Source organism: Cinclus cinclus, chromosome 9 (genome assembly GCF_963662255.1).
Source record: "Cinclus cinclus chromosome 9, bCinCin1.1, whole genome shotgun sequence".
Classification (NCBI taxonomy): Eukaryota; Metazoa; Chordata; class Aves; order Passeriformes; family Cinclidae; genus Cinclus; species Cinclus cinclus.
In genome coordinates this window covers 25234093-25250754 of record NC_085054.1, presented here as the reverse complement: position 1 = coordinate 25250754, position 16662 = coordinate 25234093, and the positions used below count along the sequence as shown (strand labels likewise).

At 40.5% G+C, this 16662-nt stretch overlaps 1 protein-coding gene across 1 annotated transcript in view; it reads right to left on the bottom strand.

Moving 5' to 3' along the window:
• KYNU (kynureninase) overlaps nucleotides 1-16662 on the bottom strand; it is a 58282-nt gene that overhangs the window by 14145 nt on the left and 27475 nt on the right. Inside the window, exons 9-10 of the mRNA XM_062498263.1 lie at nucleotides 10380-10478; nucleotides 9547-9620 (exon numbers count right to left, since the gene is read on the bottom strand). Coding sequence (XP_062354247.1) covers nucleotides 9547-9620; nucleotides 10380-10478 — 173 coding nt within the window. The remainder of the gene's footprint in view (nucleotides 1-9546; nucleotides 9621-10379; nucleotides 10479-16662) is intronic.

Below are 16662 nucleotides of genomic sequence, written 5' to 3'. Positions count from 1 at the left end.
TGACACAAGTGGGAATACACCAATTTCAACACATCCATCCATATTACCCCTCCAGGTCAAAACAAAAGGAGATTGAGTTCACTTTGTAGCAGGAAACAAGCTGCTGTGGCCAGGGCATGAGGAAGAGGAATGGCTGCAATGCTTCCAATCCAATCAGGGCCCTTTGGAGCCTGGCAGAGCTCTCCACCAAACCTCTGAGGCACTTGAGATAAGGGACAATAATTTCATTCGCCATGATCAGGCAAAAGAAAGGTAAGGTCCAACTACAGACAAAATGGGAGCCTAAATTAAAGCCCAGGAGAAGATTTCACAGAAAAACAAACCCCCTAAGGCTAATGAAGTTGAATTAAAAACTGTTAAATCAGCTTACGAACAACTATTATCACAAAGTGCTCATATAACACTTTCACTGGCCAAATATCAGATATATGAAAAGGGGGAATACAGCCAACAGTATGTTCACACATTTAGTAAGGGGAAATTGAATATTCTGCCTAACACCAGAAATTAAAAATCAAGCAGGGAGCCAATTTACTCATAGAGATATTAATAAAGTTCTCAGTGAATTTTATAAAGTACTGAATAGCTCTCAATTATTTTATTGTGTTAGAAAGAAAAAAAAAAAGCACACGATATTCTTTAAGAATTCCATAATTTTTTTTCTAGGCTGTTTCAAATAGATTAAATTAAACAAGTGAAAGCAACAATTCCTCCTAGAGCTACTTTTAAATGTGAGTTCTGACTTAAAGGAGACTTGGATAGTTTTGATTACTATGATGCATTTACTACACTATACAGTCTCTGCAATCCCTTGAATAAATCTTTCAGGGGAGAATATCTAGATAGATTTCTAAATAATAAATGTATCTTACTGAAATATAACATAAAATTTTTAAGATCTGGGAAGCCATGCTTCCTTGGGTCTTTGTTGTTTTTGAATAGAGTAATCACAATATTAATGCAAGACCTTTATCATACCAGAATCCTTATTAGTTAAAATGTAAGTTATCACCTCTGCTCTTTGCCTGAAACAAGAAACAATCCACATTAGATGAGACTTTTTTCTTTTATGACAGTGGCTAGAACTAATTGAATTCTTACTTTCAAGTACCAGCAAATTTGCCACAGAATTCAGTAGTTGTGCTATAAAACATTTGCTAAGTGATACTAAAGCAGGGAAACTCAGATGAAGTCTTTTCAGCTGAAGTCTAAGACATGAAATAATTAAGGGTGAACAGAAATGGGCATCTTTTAGAGTTGTTTTAAAGAGTTCATCTTAAAAAAGATTAAATTTCACCCATCACAAGAAAACAAGAAAAATGTGACATAAGGGCCTTTTTTTTATTGGGCTGCAGGTGCCCAAATTTTCAGTAGCATATAAACTAACAGTCTTATGGGGTCTAAAATAGATTTGACATGAGGCCCAATGTAAGCATGTCATGTTTGACATGAGGTCCAACTCCAGTTCCAGGAGCTCTGGACTCTTCTCACTGAAGAAGCAGGTGAGAAGCATCAGCTGAGGACATTTATATGGACTTATTCTCCTCTCAGAAAATAACTGTACCTGCAACTGTGACCTCCAACACACACTGACAAAATCTCTCTACACTAGCTCACAATGGGTTGCTTGAAAGTCATCTCAGAAAACTGTCAGTGAGAACAGAGGGATGCTGAAAAACTAGATTTCGGTAGGAAACTTCAATTTTTGCTCAATAATCTGTACACAGCTAAAGTAATAAATAATTCCTCACATGGAGCAGCTGTTTTTTCGTGGCATGGGACAGAAAGAACCTAACATTTTCCCGGAACAGTTGCACTGGTGTGATTAGATCAGTGAATTGATGTCATGCTGACTGAGAAATTAGGGAAAGGGAAAGAGAAGATTCTGTGTTTCTCCCAGCACCTCCTTAGAAACTCCTCTTCAGACACTTAAGTAAGCTCTGTACAGCAGGAGCTGCCCTGCAGTTTCCACTCAGTGGAAGGCAGCAAGAGGCAGCTGCCAGCAAGCACTGAAAATTACTCCAGTGAAAAATGAGGAGTAGTCACTGTGACAGTAAAAATTTACCAGCAGCATCAAAGAGGTATGAAAGTAAGTATTTCACAAATGGAAAGTGAGAGGAAGGATGGCTTACAGAGAGTGGGCAAGAATAGACTATATATGTCATGAAGGCTTCCAGGAAGCTCCTGATTCAAAGACATGTGAAGATGGATAAGAAATAAAAGACAGCAGGCTGTGGATGTATTTTGCTGGACTTTAAGATAAAATAGATTTCATTTAGAGAGAGAAAAGAAAAAGAAAAAGAAAAATATGAAGGTTTCCAACCTGATGAGACCTTATCTTAGTTGAATGTTGGAAAGAAGTTTTAACCAGGAGAAAGAGGGAGTATGAGGACTAGAAACCCCATGAACAAGCGGGAACAAATAGGCACAAGTGGTAAACCAAGCAAAAAAAGAAAAGAAAAACCATTTCATAATCCCCCCATACACAGACCCAGAATGTCAACTTAGCAATAGCAATGAGACAGAATTATTTCTTTAACCTGAGCAATGACCTTCCAGTGACCTTTGAAAATGGTTATGGTTTGAGTCAGGTGCTGGCTGAGACATGAATCACAACACGAGCTCTGTGTGTGACCCCAGAGCTGCAGATGAAGCCGGAGAGGTGTTCAGCCAGGTCAGGACACAAATAGTTCTGGGAAACATCCCAGGCACAAAACCCCATCTGAACCCACAGCTGACAATTACGGAACAGACTCCAGGGGACATAAATGGGGAGAAAACTGGTGACTATTAATGGTACAAAAGCATAAAGGCTCTTGCTTGTGCTTTCATCTTAGAGCAATTTCAAGCCATACCATGACCTGAAAGCACATTCTATAAGGAGAAATTAGACACAATTCCCCACTGTGGTCTAATGAACCAATACAAAAGCATGAGCAAATCTCATTTTTAAAGGGCATGTGAAGACTATAGGTTTAACTAAGAATCTTTGGAGGAAAGCTTCATAGAAAGTTCCAAAATTTCTGAAGTAGAAAAAGTGAAAAATTATTAAACACTGAAAGTGAGTCAACATCTAGTAGGAAAATCCCAGATGTAAAACTGCATTAGTTCCAGCACATTTCTGCACAGAGGTAAGCGAGCTCTTAGTGGAAATGGCAGAAGATTTACTAGAGATTTTTCATTAAAAATAAACTCTTCCCTCCCTAATATAGAGAGGTTCTGTGAGGTGGCTACAGAAACACACAGAGGAATGGATAGGAATAAAAGGAGAAATAACACTTCTTTTTGTGACTTATTAAAGAGCAGGCAAAGGTTTGATTTCCATTTTCTTAGAGGTACTGGCACTCTCCAGTATGAGTGCTGCATTTCTGTAAATTCATTCAGTACGAAGGAAGCTTCCTGCTTTGTCTTATTGGGAAAAATCAAGACACAGCAAAGTGCTTTCAAAACTCCCTGCCTGGAAGTGGAGAACTGAGGCACAGAGAGCAGGCAGATAACAACACACGGCCTTTGAAGTGCCAGGGAAAATCACAGCAACCATCCAGACTCCAAGGAGAGCCCCAGGATCCCTTCCTTGCTAGTTAACAGGATGCAAGAGTTGCCCCCAGGCTACATTCACCTTTCCATCAGGCTAAGCCTGTTGGTTCCTTTCATGTGTTGGAGCAGTTGAGTTTTACACCATCTGATGAGAAAGGTGAGGCAGCAGACAGGAAAGCAAATGTGGGAAGAACGGAGCTACCTCCCTCATTCCCAAGGCTGGGAGTGGGACAGGACCATGGCACAGCAGTGCTGCCCCTTCAGAGTGATCCAGGAGCAGAAATGCACAGGAGAGCACTCAGGGAATGAGAGCAGTGCATTTTCCACACTCACACCAATTATCCCATAGGTGGTGCAGAGCTCACACACAACAGCACCTTTACAATCACCTCAAAATCCAACCAGGGCAAAGATAACATAACAAAGAGACAGGCCGTCAGGAATGAAAGAACAGGAAGGATGTTTATCATGAGAAAAGAGATGAGACTGCTTGATGATACAGCTTAATTGCAAGGAAGGATTTGAAGGAAGAGAGAGAAAATGGAATAGAGAGAGAAAATGCTTGACAGAGAACAAGGAGACAATCATGGGAGCCACATAAAAGAAGCTGAAGAAAAAAGAATGGAAATAGACGATGTGAGTGCACATTAACCTCTCTCGTTTTTTCTCCCAGAGACTCACTCCAAAGTTAAAAAATGCTCTTGGATATTTGCCATGCAGTTGGTGAATCCGAGAACACACCCCTGCAGGCCCATCATGGCTCTAGATTGCCCTAATAAATCACTTGTCCCAAGACAATGCAATTAAGCCTAATTAGCCGATAGCTTTATTCCTAAACAGTCTCTTCCCAAGGGAGGTTTTAACTTTTGGTTTCTAAATTAGCTCAAGGAGCTAAATTGCTCTCATCTCCCTGGCAAAGCAACAGTTCATTTTTACCTTAGCACAGGATACTTCATGCACTCAGGGGACACGTGTTCACTGCACCAGTAGTTTATTTACATTAGCCCACAGTCTGAGTCCAGTAGGACCAGTGAGAACACTTCTGGAAACAGCAGCATGCTCACTGCCATCTGTCACCACTGATTTTCCCACCTGGCTGCACTCAGCAGAACTTCCCTACGAGTTTCTACATTGCTTCTCCCAGTCCTCTCCTAGACCAGGATAAGGATAAGGAGCTCTGTTCTGATAAAGCTTCTGAGATACTCAGAGTGAATAAATTCAAGGGGTCAGTGGGAAATGGACCATCTGAGACAATTATAAGAGTAAAATCTGAATAGAAGACTCAGTCTGAGTAAAGGAATTCTTCCCTCTGAGGGCGGGGAGGCCCTGGCACAGGGTGCCCAGGGAAGCTGTGGCTGCTCCGTGCCTGGCAGTGTCCAAGGCCAGGTTGGATATTGGGGCTTGGAGCAGCCTGGGACAGTGGAAGGAGTCCCTGCCCGTGACAGGGGGTGGAATGAGATGGGCTTTAAGGTCCCTCCCAACCAAAATCATTCTATAATCCCATGATCCCTAGAAGCACTCTAAACAAGATCAGTGTTAGTTCTTCCCAGTATAGTTGATACAAAACAACTCTCCAAATCCTGTTATGACTGTCCTTTGCTTCCAACTCATGTTCCTCCAAAGTTACATTATTTTCAGCAGTTTTACAGAAGATTCAGCTCTTTATTTTGGGGATTATGTGAATATAATTCAAAAAAAGACTAATGTGATATCTCCTCATAAATCAAGAAAATGAGCAAAGAAAAACTCAATGGGAGCTATCAGTCCTAGAAGGAGTTGAGTAACTTCTTGCAAAACTGGAGAGACTTACTGGAGAAAGAAAGTTTGCACTGGAGCAGGATGGGGAACCAGAGCAGCTGGGAAAAATGGGAATGGGAAAGTATAAGGAGCTGGAGTAGCATATTTCTGCTTATCTGACACCAAGGTTAGAGTTCACATACCAAAAAAACTGTGATGGTCTCTGTAAAAAGAAGCAGAAAGCTATTTGTGCTCTGGCATTTTCATTGACATCAAAATACCAAAAGAGGAAGTAGTATAAGAAAAAGAGCTGACATATCACCTCTGTCTGTGAAGAAACCGGCTGAAGATGCCTTTGGCTCCTCAAAGCTAATATGAAATTGTTACCTTTTAGCTTCTTGCTCTTTTAAACTTCTTTTATTTTTTTAATCCTATGGTAAAAGCCAAGACATTCTTTGGACTCCTTGGACATCAGCTGCTTCCTGCATATGCAGCATTTCTTCACATCTCAGAAACTTTTCACTTTTAAACATTACCTGCTGCTAGTGTGGGCAAAAGTCTTGATAAAGCCCTTCGTCATAAACACTGCATAGTTTTCATTTAATCCTCTGTCAGGGTTTATCTATTATTTTCCTGACTGCTTTACATACATTTATTTCCCTTTCATCTGTTTAAATTGTGCCTTACTTTTACTTAGTTTACTGTCTCAGGGCTCTGCAAATTTGTCTCTTCCTGTCCTTTTCACCACCTGGCAGCAGAGCTGAGCCTACTGCCCATCTACACCTGCAAACACCCTGCTGGGAACACCTGACTTGAGCATCTTCTCCCCCAGGTGCTCACAAACGTTCACATTTTATTGCAGCTAAACTGTTTGCTAATTCAATTTATCCTTTTTATAAATGGAGAATTAGGGAGGGAGAAAAAAAATCTCAAAAATCAAAATGGGAATTTTTCTGGAGCCCAAACAGCTAGACAAGCAAAATTTCAGTACTATTAGGTTACTTCAGTGTTCTCTGTGTGTTGGAAAACTCCCCTCTGCAACACTTAGATGGAAACCTGGTGGCACAGGCTCAGCCTTCATTGACCCAGTGGTTTCAATAGTATTTCATAGCTCTGCTCTCTCCAGGTCCTTTTTTCTTCTTTTTTTTTTTTTTTTTTTTTTTTTTTTTAATTTGAAACCTTCACATAAAGAAATCACTCTCACACAATTAGCCAGGAATATATTGCATTGTGATATATAGAGCAGGTATTAAAAAAGCTATTTGAGTATTAAGAGAGACTTCAAAGGAGGTGAGATCATGGGAGAATGGGGATAGATGAGACCCATATATGTCAGACTGATTCAGTTTTACTGCTCTAGGAGAAAGATGGGGACTAGCAGAGGACTACCCCACATGCTTGGGTAGAGATGTTAATTGGGCTGGTTACAACATGTCACTTTTAGACCCATGGCCCCTGCAGTGAATTAGAGAACCATCCCAAGCTAAGCCAAGGTGTTTGCAGGACTGCAGGACGGTGTTTGCAACGACACAAAAACAACAGCAGGACATAGGAGACTGTATCACCCTCAGCTTCCATGTGAACTAAAGATCAAGCCCTGCCCTCAGGCATAAATCCTTTCCCAAAATACGGAATTGTGAACTTTATAACTCTTGTGGGAAGCTTGCACCTCCATGGAAAAGAGTGGGGCTGCTTTGCCTTTTGTCTGCTGGGACATGCCCAGGTATTATTGATTTACATCAGGTTTGGGTTGTAGAGATTTGCAGTGGGGCAGCCCCAAAATAACAGCAACAGAAAACAGCTCTGATATGGCCTCATGTAGTGATGGTAAGGCTATTAAATACTTTAAATACTTTAAACAACTCTTTCTCAAGTTGTATTTTAAAAGAAAGCAGCAAATAAATGCTTTGCTGCTAAAGGGAGCAGCTGGAGAGGAACCCAGTTCCTTAAACTGGGCATAAGACAAAGCATGCTCATAAAATTAAGAGAAATTAAACCAAAATACCTAAATTCCTTTGGTGATGTGCAGTAGCTGGGTTTGGGGGGTTTAAAAACAAAATTTTGTACCAAGCTGTTTTATTTCCAGTAAGTCCCTTTTGCCCCAGCCTCAGACAGTAAAAGCAAAATGTTCTGCCTCTCTGAATTACAGTCAGGGCATACATTTTCCCATTAAGACACAATAGATTATTTCCATATAAAAATAACTACCTAGTCGATAACTTGCAGGAAATTATGAAGGATGAGACAAATTAGAAAAATTTATAAAGGTGGGTAAAAAGTGACTCACCTAAAACCGGCCGTGAGTTAGAACAGTATTTCAGACAGCTCAAACAACAAAAGGGTGTCAGCTGGACTGGAATTTAATTCCCCGATTATGTGTGGGCTGAGGTGCTAAAGAACAAGTGGCTGGTGCCCCTGTTCTTGACTGAAGTTGTGTGGCCACTGGGTGTCATCCTTGATTCAGATGACAGCCAGAGACTCTGCAGCTAGGGCGCAAAGCCTGCAACTTCCCGAGCAGTTAAATTCCACTCTGTTTGATTGTACAACACACAGCAAATTGCTCTGCATTTAAATCAGCTATACAATTGAATACTTTGACATAGACAAATTTTCCTTTGTCTCAGCGCCTTATTTGGAGACCTGAAATGGCTGGAAATGATGCAGGAAAGAAAGAAAGAATGAAAGAAAGAAATGTAGTCTAACCGGGGCGTAGGGACTACAAACAATTTGATGAGTGATTATCAAATCTCGGGAAATATTAAATCTTCTGCATTATGATTAAATAATGCAGAGGGTCGATGCAGGAAGTTTGGAATTATATCCTTAATTTGTCCCCAGGCTGGAAAAGCCTACTCCATACAGGTAATTTCATTTAAGATATTCAGTATCCAGATTCAGTGCACAAATTAATGGCTATGTATGAAGGAGATGGTTCAGGAAAAACTAATCTAATCTCTTACCTACAACACCAAGCTGGTACCCTCAGAATAGTTCCAAAATGTCATCAAGAGGGGAAAAAAACCCTGAAAGTCCTTGATATTTTACTCATTCCACCTATAGCTATTCTGTAATTTTTCACATTTTTCCTCTGTTCAGTATCTTCCCAGCTCCCCACAGCCAGGATCCATAGGAGCCACTGTGGCCATGGGAGTAATGCCTGCACCTGACAACAGGGGAGCAGGAAAAAAATCTTTCCAGGAGAAATATCCAGATATCCAGTATGTTTTGCCCGTGTTCACATATAAGGTTGGAATCAGCTCACAACAGGTCATATGTCATCCTAATGAGTTTTCTGTTATGGGTGACTGCGATGAACTTATCAGCATTATTTTGTTATCTCCTGGGAGTCTAGACAGTCTGAAACCAGCACATAGTGCAGCAAAGATGCTTATTATAATATTACTTGTCTCTGAAACCTGATTTAGTTTGCGTTAGTCAAGCTAAAATAAAAAGAAGTGCCAGCAATTTCTCAAAGCCTTACAGCCAGAAATATTTATATTTGTCAGTGAATTAAAAGTATTTACCCCACTGTTCTAAATATACATAGATATAGCCATAAAATGGTTTAAATAACAGGTATTTTTGTTAATGCAGCTAACCTCAGCTGATAGCTCAGCTTTCCATGGATTATGCAGTCTTTCAGAACAGATCTCCATGTAATACTTCCTAGCTTTACCAGTGGATACAACTTTAATGAAAACATGCCACTACTAAAGAGCTATTAGGCACAGAGTTGAAACTGTCTTTGATTTTGTTCACCAACCAAAGACTTCAATGGTTATTTAAAATCCATTTTTAAGTCAAGATGTTAAATATTCTCTTTATATTAAGCAGCCTCATAGACACGATTTAGGATGCCTGTTTTTAATATTATCAACATGCTCGTTTATGGTTCTACTTGGTTAAGAACTGATAGACTTAAAGGAGAAAATACATTTTAGATGTGAGCATGTGCATTAACAATTTCAAAGTTTACTAAAGTTAGTGCAAAACAATCCATCTGAAGTAACAAAATCAGATAACCCAATTGTCTAAATGTTTACTACCCAGAAGCAATAAATAAATAACAAATATTACTCCAATGAATTTTTCTTGAAACACAAATTTTCTTCTGCTTCTATAAATATATGCATAGATGCACAGGCCCATGTTCTATGGTTAGGAATTGACAGAATTTAACTTTCAGATCTCAATTCAAAGGGAAGGTTCTTTCCCATTTAAACCTCACAGCACCTCTTTTATTTGGGAATTTATTGTTAGAAAAATACTTACGTTGGTCTAATACTCTTGGAATGCTTTTCATGAATGTAGGCACCAGCAAGGCCTCCTGCTCCAGAATTTAAATACTGCAAAGAATAAATCAACATGTACATTCGTGCTCATTATCTGTAAAGTATCACTTCCCTCACCCTGATCTATAAAACAAACCAATTTTAACATTTCTAGTGTGGTTTCTAGATGGAGATCTTAGCATTTGTCACAAAGTGCTGATGGAGGTAAAAGCAGATATATTTTTCCAGATTAGTTTTAAAAGCATCTCTCTTGGCTTATATATGGTATTTGAAGTCTGACAGGCCAGAAAATTGAAGTACATCTGAAACAGTTCCATATATATTTGCTATATATGTATATTATGTATAGCAAAGTCATCAAACCATTCATCTATGTCTGTCAAGTCTTAATCTCACTAGGAGTCAAAGGAACTAAAGATACCTTGCTCTGTGATCTGAAATTATTAACATTTAGACAAGAATATTCTCTTATTTAGGGACCATTTCATAAAATATTATAGCTGTGAGACCTTCTTGGTGTGAGAAGTAAGAGAAGAGCTCCTGATCCTATGTCCACAGGGCAGATGTTTAACCACCACCAGCATCCATCTCACATCCACAAGACTTTGTAGGTCACTGCCACTGTCACTTTTTGGAACCACTCCCAACAAAGGCACCATTAGAGTCAGTGTCCATCTCTCTGTTGTGAATTTAAAGATTCAGCCAAGTCTTGCTCAACAGCTCAGGTGCAGCTCTTATTCACCTGACATGTTTGTTGACCCAGGAGATAAGTGACATTATAGAAAACAGTGTCCAGCAACGAATCTGTTTTACCTTGTAGGAGCACCAGCAGGCAAAATCTACTCCCCAGTCATGCAAATGCAGCTCTACATTGCCAACAGCATGAGCCAGGTCGAATCCAACAAGGCATCCCTGCAGGAAAGAGATGATTATTAGGTTACTTATTAAGATAATAATCACTGTGAAATTATCTTGAAAGGAACTCCTTCAGAGCTTAACTTGCTCTCAGTATGTGCAGGCTACCTAGAGAGTTTTTACAGAAGCAGAGAGCAATAGGATAAGTGGGGATAGATTTAAACTTAAAGAGGAGAGATTTAGGTTAGATGTTAGGAAGAAATATATTTCTGTGAGGGTGGTGAGACACTGGAACATGTTACCCAGAGAAGCTGTGGCTGCCCCATTCCTGGAAGTGTCCAAGGCCAGGTTGGACAGGGCTTGGAGCAGCCTGGGTCAGTGAAAGGTGTCCCTGCCATGGCAGGGGGTTGGGACAAGATGATCCTTAAGGTCCCTTCCAACCCAAACCCTTCTATGATTTATCTGTCAAGTCCCATCTGCTCTGAGTCATTACTAGAAACAAGAATTACCAATTGTTCTGTGATTTGTCTTCAAGGATGCTTGCATAGGGTTTAGATTGCTGAGGTTTTGATTGTGCAGTGAAGTGGAATCACTTGAAACGAGTATTGAGAACAAATGTATAAATACAAACACTTGTATGGCACAACAAACCCCATGACAGTAGCAGTCATAATGATGCCAGTTACCCATGAACAATTACATTCCAATATATATCCATGTTCAAGGTGTCCCTTGTATTTAAATGAGGAGGACCTTGATCTTTGGGAATCCAAATGGATGAGACAGCAGCTTATGAAATGCCTTGATCTTCAAGAACTTTTACACTTGTCCTTAAAAAGAAAGATTCTTTAATTTCTCTGTGAAAAGTCTTGTATTTGCCATAACCACAATTTGCACAGGACACTGAGAAAAAGTGTTTGAGGGGGGCCACCCAGCATCTAAGGACGAGAGACTTCTAGATCTAAAACTAAGAGTTTTACTCAATAAACAACCACTGGATGGCAGCATTTTTAAGCTAAAAAGTTATTCTAAGCTTTGCTATTTATTTAAGAGCATAGAAATAAAACTGCTTTTTGTGCCTGGACTACAAATTAAATGCTATTTTACATTTTGCTTTTAAAACACAAACAGCTTGCTTGCAAGCAGCAGGGTAGGAATAAGAGTGAGAGCACAGGCTTCAGAAAAATAAACGTCCAATAATAAAACAAAGGGGGTTTTTCAAGAATCTCCTGCTGTTTCTTGCATGGAGGGAGTCTTAGCTAAATTATTTAAGCAGTACTTTGGTATATTTAATCTTCTGTATAAACTAGATAGCAATTCGTATGGAGCAGCATTTTAAGAAGATGTGACATGTTAATTCTAATGGAGACGTTTGTGAAGTTATCAGTTGGAAAAATTGCTCCAAAACAATGGGAAGAAAACTCACTGCCATAGCATTTGCATGGTCTAAATGTTGGAACTAGAGACCCAATAAATAGCCATGGTGGCTTGATTTCACAGGGACACACAGAACTGAGTTAAGACAAATCAACTGAAATGGTGAAGCTAAGGCAGAGAGGCTGGGGCACAATGAATTCCGATGGGAATGCTCTCATTCAGGGATAAAACGGCTTTGGATCACAGAAATAAGCTACAGCACACTAAAGCCAATTGCCAGTGAATGAGTAGGTTCTCATAGGGTTTTAAGGCATTAACTTCAAACTTCAGTTAACTGGATTTAAACCTTAACAGGTACATACATCCCACAAACTTCTGGAAGCAATTCTATGACAGATTCACTGGTTTCAGTGGAAAGCAGGAATAATACAATGAGAATATTGCAGAATGTGTGTGTCTGGCTGTACTTTAACAAAACTGAAACAAATTTAAAAAAAGAAGTTGCTCATAAAGAAAAAGCATGTAAGGCATTTAATTCTATGAATCATATGCCAAAACCAGTTGTCCTTTCCCTGTCAGTACATTGCATACTGCACAAAAAATTATGTTCAACCACACAATATCGAATTATGAAAATATAGTAGATGGGAGGTAGGAAGAGACCCCTTGGGAGAGTAGCAGTTAGGACGCCCTCACAGTAATGAGGCTCCATGACCACATCCACACAATGTTTCACATGGACAAAGTTTTTGGGCAGTGACAGTGGCTGCAATAGATCAGCTTAAACCCACAGTAGGCTCAGAGCCCACAGAAAGGAAGGTCATTGGTATAACACCCACGGGTCATCCTCCTGAACTCCTTTAGCTGCTCCCCACCACTTTGAAATTGGTTGGCAGATCCTACTGGGCACTGTTTAACAGTATTGAGGCACAGCCTGGAAATTTGGGTTCGGTGCTGGCAGGGCTCCTGCATCGTCTCAGAAACACCCACTCGCACCAGTTTGTTAGAGTCATCATCTGCAAGATGGGTTGTGCTGGTTTGCATTCCCAGGGAGGTGTCTGGCACTTGAGTCACACAAACAGCAAATGTTTGGCCACACAGATTGCATGGAAAAAGTAAAACAAACTGAAGCAGCTCTCCCTGCACAAGCCACGCAGAACCAGGACTGTGTGGGAACGGCGCTTCCCCAGACTAGGGGGGAAAGAGAGCTCTCCATCTGCTCCGGGCAAAGGACAGGACACGTGCTCTCCCCTGCCTCTTCCGTTTTATTCTAACATCTAAAAGTCATTTCTGCAAAGTGTCTGGGTAGCTGCTGATAACCAGCAGGTAACAACTCAGCATGGACAATGACATTTGGAGAGAGGGAGAGAAATGACAGCTTCATGCCAGCAAAGCTGGGACATTTAGAAAGAGAGACAGGAAAAGAAATGAAGATGAAGGATCTTAAAACTCTTCCTACTGGGACTCAAGAGATTAAAATATTTTACATAACGTTACAGAGTCAGTGGAAAGTACAACGTAACTTATGAAATGAAAATTGTGTTTGAAAGGTAGAGTCTCCTAAAAGTCAGCCATTTCCTCACTTGTAGAAGAATAAAACAACTCAGCCTCCTCCATCCTCTGGAGCAAGCTTGAAAGTATGATACAAGGAAAACTGTTACATCCTCCTCAGCCTGCTGATGAGTCTCTTGCACAATACATAGTAATTTCGATTTATCTGAGAGACCTTAGATGGAAAAATAGCCTGAGGTAATTTTTCAAGCTTAATTTAGTTCATTTAATATTTAATGACTTAATGAAGCTGTCTATGTGCAGAGCTTTCACTCTGGGAGGAATCTTAATGTACGCAGAGAACTTAGGAAATTGGCTTAAAAAATGTAAAAGGAAATCAGTAACTTAATTCATAAATGATTGACCTCAAGAATCCTAGGACATTTTCCAGGCCTCCAGAGCTCACAGCTCAAATCTCTAGCCAAGCCCTGATAGGGCACAACACTGTGGGACTTTATTTCAATTGTACATTAAAAGAATTATTAAGACCATCTGTGTATGACTTTTTTCTCTGAAATACTGGCTGACAAGTGATTTTTTTTCCCCCTCTCTTCTTCTCAAATGACATTTTCACCTTGCATTTTCCCCTTCTGACTAGTTTTCTTGTCATCACTCCCCAACCTATTTTCTGTTGAGGAGCACAGGGTCATTGACCACCTTTCATCCCTGGGAAGGAGAACCTCGCGTTTTTGCTACAAACGTGACTTTTCAGTCTTATCTGCCTTGAAAAGGACTTTCAGCCTATCTGTGACAATATGTTGACTAGAAGACAATGCTGCATTCATCCGGCCCAGAAGCTCTTGAAGGAGATATGGCCTGTAAGTCCAATTAAACCCATAGATACATTTTGTTTTCCTCTAACCCAACAGCAGCTCCTAACCCCAGCTCTGGCCTGGGAAAGAGGAGAGGAGCCAACTCGTTTGAAAACCCCACATTTCAGGCATTTTGATAACCAGAAGCCCTGAGTCCAAGATAAGCAGCGGGGAACAGAAATGCTTCTTACCAACAGAAACTCTTCATGAATCAACGATTTTGTGGCTGTTCAAGTAAATGTTTGTCATAGGCAGATGTTGAAGTGCGGTGTAACGGTTTGTTGCATAGAGGGGTTGTATAAACATATAAACATCACTTAACCCTGGGGCAGAATCTGTAAGGACATTGAGCTGAGTGTATCTGACAGGAGGGAAATAAAAACACGGCTGGCTCATGCTTTTCAAGCCTTAAGGGTACTCAAACAGTTCTTCAGGTTGAATTAATTTTATTTTTTCAGTATACTAATGACATTTTAGTCCATGAATCTACCTGGATCTCAATCCTGCACACTCGAATCTAGCACAGAGTTGCTAGAAATTCAGTTTGGTGGGTTTTTTTTCTCCTCTCTCTTGAAAAATCTGTGGAAGAAGAGAGTCATGTCTACATTATGTCTTTTCTAACAGGCATTCAGATGGAAGCAGGTCTTTGACATCTACCTGTTCCTGCTGGGATGCAGAATTGCTGTCACAAATTGCTCTCCTCTTCAGGGAACATGATGCAGTCTTTGGGTAGTGTGTGGTGTTTTTGTGTGCATCCCTGTGGAAGCCCATACCTCTGAGTTAATATTATTATTATTGGCACCGCCTTGCAGGAATTTCAATCTTTCTCCAAGTCCTGGTTATCTCCTCAGATTTTATAAACATCAAATCCATTTCCACTCCATATAATAAGCTGTGAGTGACTGTTCTCTCACCACTTTGGGGCAGTTTAGAGTTATCAGTGAAACTGCATCTCTTCCACATATCCAAGCCCGCAGCCCACAGTCCATCTTTGGAGAGGTGGTGTAGCAATAGGTTTTTTTCCAGGTTGCTCATCTTTATGGAAAGGAAGAAATAGTTTTCTCTCTCTTTCTCAGACACCTTTCAGATATATCACAGAGCAGCTTTCTGGGAAGCAGCACTGAAGACATGTAGGTGTTGGCAGCTGAACGAAAGCTCTGCTGCCACCAGGAGAGAATAGAGCAGTGGGTGGCATCATGCTGCTAATAACCTGTGTTCCCTTTCTAACATTCCAGCACAGTGGAATGGTGTTTTGTTTTTTTGGTTTTTTTGTGGGTTTTTTTTGTGGTCAGCAAAGTGCTGGCAGACACTCCAGGAAAGCACCATGACAGTGTTGCTTTTGGAGCTCCTACACAAACCCACTTCCCCTGCAGCTGACTCCCCACCTTTCTTTTCACCCTGCTTTTCCACATCCGAGTCAGAAGTTGTTTTGTTTCGTACTGTTTTTAACACTGGGTTTTAACACCAGGTGCTGCTCTGTGAGAACATTCCCTTTTTATATCCCATGGGTCCTGCACCAGCTCTCACACCTGCTCTGCTCTGCCAGAGGGGACTTTACCATCACTTGCCATCAGCATAACATATCCTGACGTCCAGAAAAAATTCCACTGCCAAACCTACTGCTGCAGAAAATGTATAGTGTGCTGTGAGGTAGGAATCTCTCCAGGGAGTTAAACCATTAAATATAAAGAGTTAGCTGGTTTGCCAAAAATCCAATGATACTAAATAAGTTTACCCTTCAGTGGTTTAATCTTGTATGAGATAAGGTGCATCCAGTAAAAGGCTGCCACCATGGAAAGTCTGGTGGCCTCCTGCTGCTAAGACAACTTAATTAAAAACTATTTTCTCCTGGATTCCTAAGGCAATTGAGATGGTTAAAGAGTCATGTCCGCAGAACACACTGCCTGCAAGCTCTGAAGGCTGAGTCATCACTAAAGCACACTCATCTTGTGATGCTGATGTGCTCCACATTGTGCCTGTCTCTGGAAAACTCATCAGTGGAGTCTGAGCAGTGCTGGCTCCGTGGGGAGCTCACCTCCCTGCTCAAGGGGGGTGAAATCTGCCATAGCACAGCTACAGGAAAGGAGGGAAATCATGAAAGTCTGTCGAAAAAGCTCAGAAATCTTACACAAACTAACTTTCAAAGACAGATTAGAGCTGTGATTGCCTCCTCCTCCTTCTTCACTGAGGTTCTTGGTATTCCACCCTTTCTTGAAAAGCCATGTCAAAGTTAATAGTCACGAATTACCTTTTCCAAACAGTTTAACATTCATCTGCCTGAAAGATGGCTCACATAGGGCTATTTCTTCATGCACCACACAGTCCCCAAAGGGTCTGGGCACAAAGTACTTTTACATTTTACCAGAGACCTACAGATTTCCATGTTTTGTTCCACAAAACAAAAGAAAAAAACAAAAAAACAAAACACCAAACAAACAAACAAAAAAAACCCTACCACAACAGAACAACTGACATTAAAATATTTCACAGAGAAAACTGAT